The 14,182-nt window shown below is 25.1% G+C and overlaps 1 protein-coding gene across 1 annotated transcript in view; it reads left to right on the top strand.

Annotated features, from left to right (window-relative positions):
• Positions 1–14,182, top strand: part of LOC145255598 (symplekin-like) — a 113,575-nt gene that overhangs the window by 61,310 nt on the left and 38,083 nt on the right. The window contains exons 19-21 of the mRNA XM_080114083.1: positions 1,974–2,055; positions 4,305–4,418; positions 5,201–5,269. Coding sequence (XP_079970209.1) covers positions 1,974–2,055; positions 4,305–4,418; positions 5,201–5,269 — 265 coding nt within the window. The remainder of the gene's footprint in view (positions 1–1,973; positions 2,056–4,304; positions 4,419–5,200; positions 5,270–14,182) is intronic.

Below are 14,182 nucleotides of genomic sequence, written 5' to 3'. Positions count from 1 at the left end.
GGGGGGGGGAAACCTTTACGTCTTAGCTGATGTCTCCATTACGCAACCGGAAATCGAGAGCATTGAAATTAATCCGACGGAGATGATGACTTGCAAAAATGGTGATGAAAAAAACGCCCTCCCCCCTTGTAAAAAAAACTGCCTTGTTGAGGGTGAAGGAATGAATGTTTTTGGCCAGTTTTTTGATATTTGTCGTCCGAAGGATCAAGCTTGAAAACTATCCTGATCTCGTGAGGATCCATTGCGTGTGTCAAAAGTTTTTGCAAGATATGCGCGCGCACACACACACACACATTTTGCCGTTTATATATATAGATTTACCAATTAATTACCCAATTACCACGAACATTATCAGTAGGCAATAAAGTCAAGCAGAGTGACATACCAGCACCCACACTTTTTTCAATTTACTTTACCACAATGCTTGTTTATACCTTTTAAAGACGATGATGTTGGGGTCTCTTTGCATTTTTGAGCCTCTGGCAGGCTGTTCAATCTTCGATGTTAAAGTGTAAATTCAAAAATTTTTATGCTATCATTCGTAAGTTGTATGTGGATGATGCAGATTTCGTTGCACGCACAGTGGAGAACATGCAGCTTACAATGGATAAAAGCTTACAAAGTTTTTGGTCTGAATATTAGTTTGAAGAAAACCATTATGTATGCATCTCCAGCTTGTGTGCTATTTGTGGAACCAACTATTCTGGTTGATGGGAGGAAATTGAAGGTCACCGATACCTTTTAAATATCTTGCTAGTATGCTGAGATAACCTACAGGATAGCCTAGGCTAGTTCTGCCTTTGACTGTACTCTAATCAACCAAGTGTCTGACAATATAGATGCAGCACTCTCCATTGGTACTAGTGTATTTGATGACTGTAATGTCTACCACAGTAATTGGGTTAGTTTCTCCAGTTAGACACAGCTGGTAGCATTCCAAATGCGTCTCCAGGAACATTAGGATGGTTGTTTGGACAGTAAGAAGACTAACCTGATTTCTCAACGGTTTGTCTCTAAGTCCACATTAGGCTCCATAAACCACTCCATCCCAAATTTCCCTTTGTGAACGGAAGCTGCACTTGATCGGAAAATCACACTTTCTCATGTTCGTGATATAAAAAACTAGACATCTTCCGAGGTGTGTGAGCCTGATCTGATCTATGCTACATTATTAAACAAAAATGCTCCGCTGAGGTTACCTTGGTTCTCCCCAAATTCTTCAACAAATGCCTTACTGAATATTTGAGTTCTATTTTCTCTACCATTCTCTCTCGACTCTGGTTTGTATGATAATCAACCGCCTGGCAGCATAGATGCAGCACTCTCCATTGATACTTGTGCCCAAGTACATGTATTTGATGACTTTTATGTCCATCCCAGTAATTGGTTTCTATGGTTACACGCAGCTGGTTGCATTCATATATAGCTTTTCTATATCTCATTCCTTGACACAAACAATTACATTCCCGACCCATCTCACAGATCGACATGCGATCAACAAGCCTCGCTTCTTGACCTATTTCTGACCACAGTTCCCAAGGATTGTGTGACAAATGCCCATAGCCCACTCAGAAATGCTGATCATGTGATATTGATAGACCTTCCCCTAAACACTCTACCTCAAATTGAAGAGCCATCACTCAAAATTACAAGGTACTTCAAGAAGGCTGACTTAGAAACTATCAGGGATCACATCAGTGATGTCCCATGAAGGAGTATCTTTTCTCTTTCTGTGGAACAGATGAGAAAATGAAGTTATATTATATTTTAAACATTTAAAGAAAAGTTTTCATGAATTACATTTTATTTGTTGTTATGGATTAAAAATCCATGGCTAACACATACTAAAACGAACTTTTTAAAAATTCTGTTTTTGTTAAGGATAAACATTTGACTATAAATTATTTCAAAATCGATTTGCTCTTTAAACATTTAAAAAAAAATGTTTTTTCCTGTTTTATTTTGTCTTCTAGGCTCTTTACTCGCTTGTTTCTGGAAGCCCCTGTCATCACTGACAATGCTGTTCAGATTCTTCGTAAATTTTGTCAGGATGAAGTAAGTACTTTGAGTTTTCTTTTGTCGAGTGTAATTGTACTTGCTAAATAACCCGTCCTCATCAACTGCTAACTTTGCGTGATACCGCAGTTTCTGTTTCTAAGAGTGCTGGCACCACTGGCAACCAGAGTATTATTTTGTTTCTGCAATGTTTCTCTTTCTTGTCTCCCTTTTTATATTTTTCTTACTAATAAGTCACTATTTTTCAAGGCCTAAATGCTACTCAAGGATAAGAGTTAATGAGTCGTCTGTCAAGTAGACAGTCAGACAAGCACCTTGAGGATTAAAGATAATTGAAACTTTGCAACACAAGATTAACTGGCTATAGTCAGTTAATGTACTTCCTAATTTCTGGTGTATCACTATCAGAAACGGTAACAAGGCAAATCTGTTCCTTCGCTTTTTTCTCTCGCACCTACATCTCCCCCATGCATGTACTATTTTTTATTACTTTTTTCTGATCTTTTTTGATTTCAATAATTTTATTTTTATACTTCATAAACATATTTATTATATAAATTAAAATAAAACTTAGTTTTAAAATTTAAAAAAAAAAGACAACTTATTTTTATAATCTTAGAAACGTATATTTCTTATAAAATTTCAATTAAAGTAAAAACTTTTTAATTTTGTTATTAGAAGTGCAAATAAAGACTAATAATTGTTATTTTCATCTTTTTATAATTTTTGTTAATTTTTATTGTATAATTTTTGTTAATTTTTATTGTATAATTTTTGTTAATTTTTATTGTATAATTTTTGTTAATTTTTATTGTATAATTTTTGTTAATTTTTATTGTATAATTTTTGTTAATTTTTATTGTATAATTTTTGTTAATTTTTATTGTATAATTTTTGTTAATTTTTATTGTATAATTTTTGTTAATTTTTATTGTATAATTTTTGTTAATTTTTATTGTATAATTTTTGTTAATTTTTATTGTATAATTTTTGTTAATTTTTATTGTATAATTTTTGTTAATTTTTATTGTATAATTTTTGTTAATTTTTATTGTATAATTTTTATTGTATAATTTTTGTTAATTTTTATTGTATAATTTTTATTGTATAATTTTTGTTAATTTTTATTGTATATTTTTCAATAGTTTTCTTTTTCTTATTTTATTTCAATAAATCGCTTCACAATAAAAATACAGAAGAACAATAAAAGTGAAGGAACTGTTTCTGGTAGCGCTACATCAGAAATTAGGAAGTATGTTAACTGACTATAACTGATTAATCACCAACTTTGCTGATTGGATTTTTGAATTGAAAGCCATTTTTAATTTTACAAGAGTTTCTGGTGGGTGGTCAATCTGTAGAAATCCTGAGACAAAGAATACAGTTCCTTCTCGCATAAAGACGAAAAAGTATGTGCAGAATTCTAAAAGATCTGGTACATTTTATGGAGTGATTCCAGTTTCTGATTGGTTGCTAGTAGAGGAGCGTGGCTCCATTTGATTGGTCAGTTCCTATCACTCCTCTTTATAAACAGAACCTTCCAATTTTCTCTAATCATACCATATTTATTTTTGGTCCTGGATATGACCTTAAACTATATCCAATGGTGAGGCCCCAGCTTGCGGGCTTTGGAGAGTGTGGAGCCACCTCTTGTAATTGTTCCCGGGTCCACTCTGACCCGGAGTGGTAGTACCTGTTAGGATCCCAACTATGCGTTAAATAGAAACTGACTTGAAAAAAACAAATATATTCTATTAAACTTTTTCTTCAAAATCACTGGATTCGGCATTGAACGACCTAAAAAGGGTTGATATGCCATAAAACAAAAACAACAAACCTATTTGTTATATTAATAATATTAAAACACAGACAATCTCACGTTTTTTAATGTGTGTGAAAGGTGATAATGTACGTCTGAACATAAACTGCCTTTTTCTCCTTCTTATAGCATCATTCCTTATGATGGTCCTGAATTTTTGAGATGAGGATTGGTTATTCATATTATTTCGATTCATTGGACTATTGTTCTCATCTTGGTCAATGTAACCCCCAACCTTCTTCAGGTGCATCTTGTCGAATTTGGGAATTTGGACATTTGGAATTTCCGAGTTTGACAAGATACACCTAAAGAAGGTCGGAGGTTACATAAACTGAAACATTGTGAAACTCCCACTCAAGATGAGAAAAGTAGTCAGATGAATCCAATACAAAAATTATATTTCACATTTTGTTTTTCATCTGTATTGCATCAACTTGTCTTACTATGTTTGATTTTTGTCTTTTATTAGAATCGTGTTCATGTCGGCATGGGAACATTGCAAGAAATGATATTGGCCAGACCACATCATCGTCCAAAATATTTGGTTCTGTTGCTGGAGTTTGCTTCACATGATAAAGTAGAAGTACGCATAAATATTTTGTTTTGTTCTTCTTTTATATTTGTTATAAAATTCGGATGTGAAAAAAAGTATATCTAATTTGAAATTTTTCTTATTTGTATTTCTCCATAATTTAAAGCACCAGTAGGGCAGCCAGAGATAGGCAGATATTTGCCTGCTAAGGGGGGATTTATTTACTGCTTGCGAAATGATTTTACTTGTCATTTCGCAATAACACCTCAAAGTTCACCTCAAATGTATATGGGGAATTTTTCGGAGTTGGATTCATTTTGTTCAAAATATTTATTTTCATTTTTTTGTATGAAAATGAAACAAAATTTTTTATTTCATTTTTCACTTCATTGCTTTGTACATCGACAAGTATTTAATTACGACCAGAATGTGGCAAAAGGTACAAAAAAACTATGAAACATGAAAAGTTATAATTAGAGAAACCCAAAAATTGTATTTATTAATCAGGTTGATTAATTTGACAAAGTAATTTATATATAAAAAAAATTTCCATAAATCAATCAAAATATTTAAATTTCATGTTATAAGAACATTTAATGAGTATTAATTGCAATTTTTAGGTTGACTTAATTATAATAAAAATGAACGAAACGAAACATTGTTAAATTTTTGCTACAAAAGTTTGTCCTCCCCCTTCCTCCTGGCAACACTCTTGGTATGAAGTTTTGCACAAAATCAATAAACACTTGTCATCTTTGCTGGAGCATTTATATTAGTAATGAGACGATTCCAATATTTTTTCTGATTTTTTTTTTTTTTTTTTTTTTTTCTAGGTTCGAAATAATTCTATTCGGGTTATTAAAAAATTATACGAAAGGGATGAGCTCAGAAAATCTATAGAGGTAAGTTGATATTGATTTAAAGAAGTGATCTATATAAAGTATTGTATCTTTTTTGTTTTCCTTTTTTTAATATGTCTGACGACGATGAATGACCTGTAACATCACCACATATCCCTAGGCGTATTATTACTACCAGAAGTGGGAGATTTTGTTTTAATATCAAATAAAGACAATTTAAAGAATCATTTTTGGCATCAGAAAAAATCAGTACAAATTATTCCAATACCAATTCAGTTATCTCCAAAAGTTCTGATTTTGATTTTGATTAATCATCCCAACACTAATATATATATATATATATATATATATATATATACAGGGTAACCCAAAAAAACAGGACATCCAATTGTTTTTCTGAGCATTTTACAGTCAACGGAGAAAAAACGGCCAAAGACCCTAGTGTTTTGATGTGATGTTTTGAATATAATAAACTAGTTATGACCAAAATTTCATTTCATTCAGACAAAACACTAGGAAACAGGGCCTAATTGGGGCCCGTTTTCTTGGGGTCACCCTGTATAACCTATGTTAAATAAAATCCATACATGAATATATATATATATATATATATATATATATATATATATATATATATATTCATGTATGGATTTTTTTAACATAGGTGTTTTATTTTATTTTATTTAAAATTAAACAAGCAAATAAAATGTAATAACACAACCTCGATCAATATAATTATCTATTTTGTCAAGTTTTTGATCGTTTGAAATCAATAAATATTTATTATTTTAGCATTATTACCAACAGTGGAAGATTTTGTTTGAAACAAAATCAAATAAAGAAAAAAATAAATAAAGGAATCGCTTTTGACATCGGAAAATAAAGTTTTCCGTTACTGATTCCAATACCCCAAAAAGTTCTGATTTTTCCCGATTCTGATTAATCCTCCCAACGCTAATATATATATATATATATATATATATATATATATTTATATCTCTTTATTAGAATGGCAAAAATGATGAAAAAGAAATGAACTATATTTGGATGTTATAAAATAAATAAGTCGATACAAAAACCCGAAGCGCTTTTCGTCAGACAAACTTTTCATGGATATATGTCTGAAAGAAGGGAAAGAACCTTTTTTTTTTTTTTTTTTTTGGTAGAAATACTAATACTAGTATGCGGAAGGGATAGAAATGAAAAAAAAAAAAACTTAAATGGAATATGTCCGTTTTGGGTTTTATTACATTTCGTGTTTCTTTTAATCGACTTATTTATTTCATAACATCTGAATATGGTTCATTTCTTTTTTATCTCACACTCACTCACACACACACACACACACACACAAACACACACTCTAGCTGAATCCACTGTGAAAAATTTCCCCCACTCTTTATCTGTGCCTAAATCAAAACGTGGATTCCATGAACAAAGCTTCTTTCTTAGAACTGCACGCCTGTGGAACTCTATTCCGTCTGCCTGCTTCCCACCTGACTACAACTTGGATTGCTTCAAGTCCAACGTTAACAAATTCCTAATGAACACTTCATCAAATCTCCTACTGTACTTGCAATAACCCTTATCCTTGAGTGGTTTCCGGGCCTTGAAAAGTGGTGACCACTGTGTAAAAAAAACAAAAAAACACCCACACGTGTGGATTTTTTTAAACATAGGAGTTTTATTTCATATTTTTAACATGAAACAATCAAATAAAATGTAATAACACAACCGCAATATAATTATTTATTTTGTCAAGTTTACATATTCTACATAAAAATTAATAACTTGAAAAAATCTTTTTTCTTTTAAGACTCATGCTATAATTATTTATTTTGTCAAGTTTACATATTCTACATAAAAATTAATAACTTGAAAAAATTTTTTTTCTTTTAAGACTCATGCTATAATTATCTATTTTGTCAAGTTTACATATTCTACATAAAAATTAATAACTTGAAAAAATCTTTTTTCTTTTAAGACTCATGCTATAATTATCTATTTTGTCAAGTTTACATATTCTACATAAAAATTAATAACTTGAAAAAATCTTTTTTCTTTTAAGACTCATGCTATAATTATCTATTTTGTCAAGTTTACATATTCTATATAAAAATTAATAACTTGAAAAAATCTTTTTTCTTTTAAGACTCATGCTATAATTATCTATTTTGTCAAGTTTACATATTCTACATAAAAATTAATAACTTGAAAAAATCTTTTTTCTTTTAAGACTCATGCTATAATTATCTATTTTGTCAAGTTTACATATTCTACATAAAAATTAATAACTTGAAAAAATCTTTTTTCTTTTAAGACTCATGCTATAATTATCTATTTTGTCAAGTTTACATATTCTACATAAAAATTAATAACTTGAAAAAATCTTTTTTCTTTTAAGACTCATGCTATAATTATCTATTTTGTCAAGTTTACATATTCTACATAAAAATTAATAACTTGAAAAAATCTTTTTTCTTTTAAGACTCATGCTATAATTATCTATTTTGTCAAGTTTACATATTCTACATAAAAATTAATAACTTGAAAAAATCTTTTTTCTTTTAAGACTCATGCTATAATTATCTATTTTGTCAAGTTTACATATTCTACATAAAAATTAATAACTTGAAAAAATCTTTTTTCTTTTAAGACTCATGCTATAATTATCTATTTTGTCAAGTTTACATATTCTACATAAAAATTAATAACTTGAAAAAATCTTTTTTCTTTTAAGACTCATGCTATAATTATCTATTTTGTCAAGTTTACATATTCTACATAAAAATTAATAACTTGAAAAAATCTTTTTTCTTTTAAGACTCATGCTATAATTATCTATTTTGTCAAGTTTACATATTCTACATAAAAATTAATAACTTGAAAAAATCTTTTTTCTTTTAAGACTCATGCTATAATTATCTATTTTGTCAAGTTTACATATTCTACATAAAAATTAATAACTTGAAAAAATCTTTTTTCTTTTAAGACTCATGCTATAATTATCTATTTTGTCAAGTTTACATATTCTACATAAAAATTAATAACTTGAAAAAATCTTTTTTCTTTTAAGACTCATGCTATAATTATCTATTTTGTCAAGTTTACATATTCTACATAAAAATTAATAACTTGAAAAAATCTTTTTTCTTTTAAGACTCATGCTATAATTATTTATTTTGTCAAGTTTACATATTCTACATAAAAATTAATAACTTGAAAAAATCTTTTTTCTTTTAAGACTCATGCTATAATTATCTATTTTGTCAAGTTTACATATTCTACATAAAAATTAATAACTTGAAAAAATCTTTTTTCTTTTAAGACTCATGCTATAATTATCTATTTTGTCAAGTTTACATATTCTACATAAAAATTAATAACTTGAAAAAATCTTTTTTCTTTTAAGACTCATGCTATAATTATCTATTTTGTCAAGTTTACATATTCTACATAAAAATTAATAACTTGAAAAAATCTTTTTTCTTTTAAGACTCATGCTATAATTATCTATTTTGTCAAGTTTACATATTCTACATAAAAATTAATAACTTGAAAAAATCTTTTTTCTTTTAAGACTCATGCTATAATTATCTATTTTGTCAAGTTTACATATTCTACATGAAAATTAATAACTTGAAAAAATCTTTTTTCTTTTAAGACTCATGCTATAATTATCTATTTTGTCAAGTTTACATATTCTACATAAAAATTAATAACTTGAAAAAATCTTTTTTCTTTTAAGACTCATGCTATAATTATTTATTTTGTCAAGTTTACATATTCTACATAAAAATTAATAACTTGAAAAAATCTTTTTTCTTTTAAGACTCATGCTATAATTATCTATTTTGTCAAGTTTACATATTCTACATAAAAATTAATAACTTGAAAAAATTTTTTTTCTTTTAAGACTCATGCTATAATTATCTATTTTGTCAAGTTTACATATTCTACATAAAAATTAATAACTTGAAAAAATCTTTTTTCTTTTAAGACTCATGCTATAATTATCTATTTTGTCAAGTTTACATATTCTACATAAAAATTAATAACTTGAAAAAATTTTTTTTCTTTTAAGACTCATGCTATAATTATCTATTTTGTCAAGTTTACATATTCTACATAAAAATTAATAACTTGAAAAAATCTTTTTTCTTTTAAGACTCATGCTATAATTATCTATTTTGTCAAGTTTACATATTCTACATAAAAATTAATAACTTGAAAAAATCTTTTTTCTTTTAAGACTCATGCTATAATTATCTATTTTGTCAAGTTTACATATTCTACATAAAAATTAATAACTTGAAAAATTTTTTTTTCTTTTAAGACTCATGCTATAATTATCTATTTTGTCAAGTTTACATATTCTACATAAAAATTAATAACTTGAAAAAATCTTTTTTCTTTTAAGACTCATGCTATAATTATCTATTTTGTCAAGTTTACATATTCTACATAAAAATTAATAACTTGAAAAAATCTTTTTTCTTTTAAGACTCATGCTATAATTATCTATTTTGTCAAGTTTACATATTCTACATAAAAATTAATAACTTGAAAAAATTTTTTTTCTTTTAAGACTCATGCTATAATTATCTATTTTGTCAAGTTTACATATTCTACATAAAAATTAATAACTTGAAAAAATCTTTTTTCTTTTAAGACTCATGCTATAATTATCTATTTTGTCAAGTTTACATATTCTACATAAAAATTAATAACGTGAAAAATTTTTTTTCTTTTAAGACTCATGCTATAATTATCTATTTTGTCAAGTTTACATATTCTACATAAAAATTAATAACTTGAAAAAATCTTTTTTCTTTTAAGACTCATGCTATAATTATCTATTTTGTCAAGTTTACATATTCTACATAAAAATTAATAACTTGAAAAAATCTTTTTTCTTTTAAGACTCATGCTATAATTATCTATTTTGTCAAGTTTACATATTCTACATAAAAATTAATAACTTGAAAAAATCTTTTTTCTTTTAAGACTCATGCTATAATTATCTATTTTGTCAAGTTTACATATTCTACATAAAAATTAATAACTTGAAAAAATCTTTTTTCTTTTAAGACTCATGCTATAATTATCTATTTTGTCAAGTTTACATATTCTACATAAAAATTAATAACTTGAAAAAATCTTTTTTCTTTTAAGACTCATGCTATAATTATCTATTTTGTCAAGTTTACATATTCTACATAAAAATTAATAACTTGAAAAAATCTTTTTTCTTTTAAGACTCATGCTATAATTATCTATTTTGTCAAGTTTACATATTCTACATAAAAATTAATAACTTGAAAAAATCTTTTTTCTTTTAAGACTCATGCTATAATTATCTATTTTGTCAAGTTTACATATTCTACATAAAAATTAATAACTTGAAAAAATCTTTTTTCTTTTAAGACTCATGCTATAATTATCTATTTTGTCAAGTTTACATATTCTACATAAAAATTAATAACTTGAAAAAATCTTTTTTCTTTTAAGACTCATGCTATAATTATCTATTTTGTCAAGTTTACATATTCTACATAAAAATTAATAACTTGAAAAAATCTTTTTTCTTTTAAGACTCATGCTATAATTATCTATTTTGTCAAGTTTACATATTCTACATAAAAATTAATAACTTGAAAAAATCTTTTTTCTTTTAAGACTCATGCTATAATTATCTATTTTGTCAAGTTTACATATTCTACATAAAAATTAATAACTTGAAAAAATTTTTTTTCTTTTAAGACTCATGCTATAATTATCTATTTTGTCAAGTTTACATATTCTACATAAAAATTAATAACTTGAAAAAATCTTTTTTCTTTTAAGACTCATGCTATAATTATCTATTTTGTCAAGTTTACATATTCTACATAAAAATTAATAACTTGAAAAAATTTTTTTTCTTTTAAGACTCATGCTATAATTATCTATTTTGTCAAGTTTACATATTCTACATAAAAATTAATAACTTGAAAAAATCTTTTTTCTTTTAAGACTCATGCTATAATTATCTATTTTGTCAAGTTTACATATTCTACATAAAAATTAATAACTTGAAAAAATCTTTTTTCTTTTAAGACTCATGCTATAATTATCTATTTTGTCAAGTTTACATATTCTACATAAAAATTAATAACTTGAAAAAATCTTTTTTCTTTTAAGACTCATGCTATAATTATCTATTTTGTCAAGTTTACATATTCTACATAAAAATTAATAACTTGAAAAAATCTTTTTTCTTTTAAGACTCATGCTATAATTATTTATTTTGTCAAGTTTACATATTCTACATAAAAATTAATAACTTGAAAAAATCTTTTTTCTTTTAAGACTCATGCTATAATTATCTATTTTGTCAAGTTTACATATTCTACATAAAAATTAATAACTTGAAAAAATCTTTTTTCTTTTAAGACTCATGCTATAATTATCTATTTTGTCAAGTTTACATATTCTACATAAAAATTAATAACTTGAAAAAATCTTTTTTCTTTTAAGACTCATGCTATAATTATCTATTTTGTCAAGTTTACATATTCTACATAAAAATTAATAACTTGAAAAAATCTTTTTTCTTTTAAGACTCATGCTATAATTATCTATTTTGTCAAGTTTACATATTCTACATAAAAATTAATAACTTGAAAAAATCTTTTTTCTTTTAAGACTCATGCTATAATTATCTATTTTGTCAAGTTTACATATTCTACATAAAAATTAATAACTTGAAAAAATCTTTTTTCTTTTAAGACTCATGCTATAATTATCTATTTTGTCAAGTTTACATATTCTACATAAAAATTAATAACTTGAAAAAATCTTTTTTCTTTTAAGACTCATGCTATAATTATCTATTTTGTCAAGTTTACATATTCTACATAAAAATTAATAACTTGAAAAAATCTTTTTTCTTTTAAGACTCATGCTATAATTATCTATTTTGTCAAGTTTACATATTCTACATAAAAATTAATAACTTGAAAAAATCTTTTTTCTTTTAAGACTCATGCTATAATTATCTATTTTGTCAAGTTTACATATTCTACATAAAAATTAATAACTTGAAAAAATTTTTTTTCTTTTAAGACTCATGCTATAATTATCTATTTTGTCAAGTTTACATATTCTACATAAAAATTAATAACTTGAAAAAATCTTTTTTCTTTTAAGACTCATGCTATAATTATCTATTTTGTCAAGTTTACATATTCTACATAAAAATTAATAACTTGAAAAAATTTTTTTTCTTTTAAGACTCATGCTATAATTATCTATTTTGTCAAGTTTACATATTCTACATAAAAATTAATAACTTGAAAAAATCTTTTTTCTTTTAAGACTCATGCTATAATTATCTATTTTGTCAAGTTTACATATTCTACATAAAAATTAATAACTTGAAAAAATCTTTTTTCTTTTAAGACTCATGCTATAATTATCTATTTTGTCAAGTTTACATATTCTACATAAAAATTAATAACTTGAAAAATTTTTTTTTCTTTTAAGACTCATGCTATAATTATCTATTTTGTCAAGTTTACATATTCTACATAAAAATTAATAACTTGAAAAAATCTTTTTTCTTTTAAGACTCATGCTATAATTATCTATTTTGTCAAGTTTACATATTCTACATAAAAATTAATAACTTGAAAAAATCTTTTTTCTTTTAAGACTCATGCTATAATTATCTATTTTGTCAAGTTTACATATTCTACATAAAAATTAATAACTTGAAAAAATCTTTTTTCTTTTAAGACTCATGCTATAATTATCTATTTTGTCAAGTTTACATATTCTACATAAAAATTAATAACTTGAAAAAATCTTTTTTCTTTTAAGACTCATGCTATAATTATCTATTTTGTCAAGTTTACATATTCTACATAAAAATTAATAACTTGAAAAAATCTTTTTTCTTTTAAGACTCATGCTATAATTATCTATTTTGTCAAGTTTACATATTCTACATAAAAATTAATAACTTGAAAAAATCTTTTTTCTTTTAAGACTCATGCTATAATTATCTATTTTGTCAAGTTTACATATTCTACATAAAAATTAATAACTTGAAAAAATCTTTTTTCTTTTAAGACTCATGCTATAATTATCTATTTTGTCAAGTTTACATATTCTACATAAAAATTAATAACTTGAAAAAATCTTTTTTTCTTTTAAGACTCATGCTATAATTATCTATTTTGTCAAGTTTACATATTCTACATAAAAATTAATAACTTGAAAAAATCTTTTTTCTTTTAAGACTCATGCTATAATTATCTATTTTGTCAAGTTTACATATTCTACATAAAAATTAATAACTTGAAAAAATCTTTTTTCTTTTAAGACTCATGCTATAATTATCTATTTTGTCAAGTTTACATATTCTACATAAAAATTAATAACTTGAAAAAATCTTTTTTCTTTTAAGACTCATGCTATAATTATTTATTTTGTCAAGTTTACATATTCTACATAAAAATTAATAACTTGAAAAAATCTTTTTTCTTTTAAGACTCATGCTATAATTATCTATTTTGTCAAGTTTACATATTCTACATAAAAATTAATAACTTGAAAAAATTTTTTTTCTTTTAAGACTCATGCTATAATTATCTATTTTGTCAAGTTTACATATTCTACATAAAAATTAATAACTTGAAAAAATCTTTTTTCTTTTAAGACTCATGCTATAATTATCTATTTTGTCAAGTTTACATATTCTACATAAAAATTAATAACTTGAAAAAATTTTTTTTCTTTTAAGACTCATGCTATAATTATCTATTTTGTCAAGTTTACATATTCTACATAAAAATTAATAACTTGAAAAAATCTTTTTTCTTTTAAGACTCATGCTATAATTATCTATTTTGTCAAGTTTACATATTCTACATAAAAATTAATAACTTGAAAAAATCTTTTTTCTTTTAA

This window comes from Euprymna scolopes, chromosome 31 (assembly GCF_053919585.1).
Source record: "Euprymna scolopes isolate OS-2025 chromosome 31, ASM5391958v1, whole genome shotgun sequence".
NCBI lineage: Eukaryota > Metazoa > Mollusca > Cephalopoda > Sepiida > Sepiolidae > Euprymna > Euprymna scolopes.
Note: the sequence above shows the minus strand (reverse complement) of the source record. Positions and strands in the feature narration are given on the sequence as shown.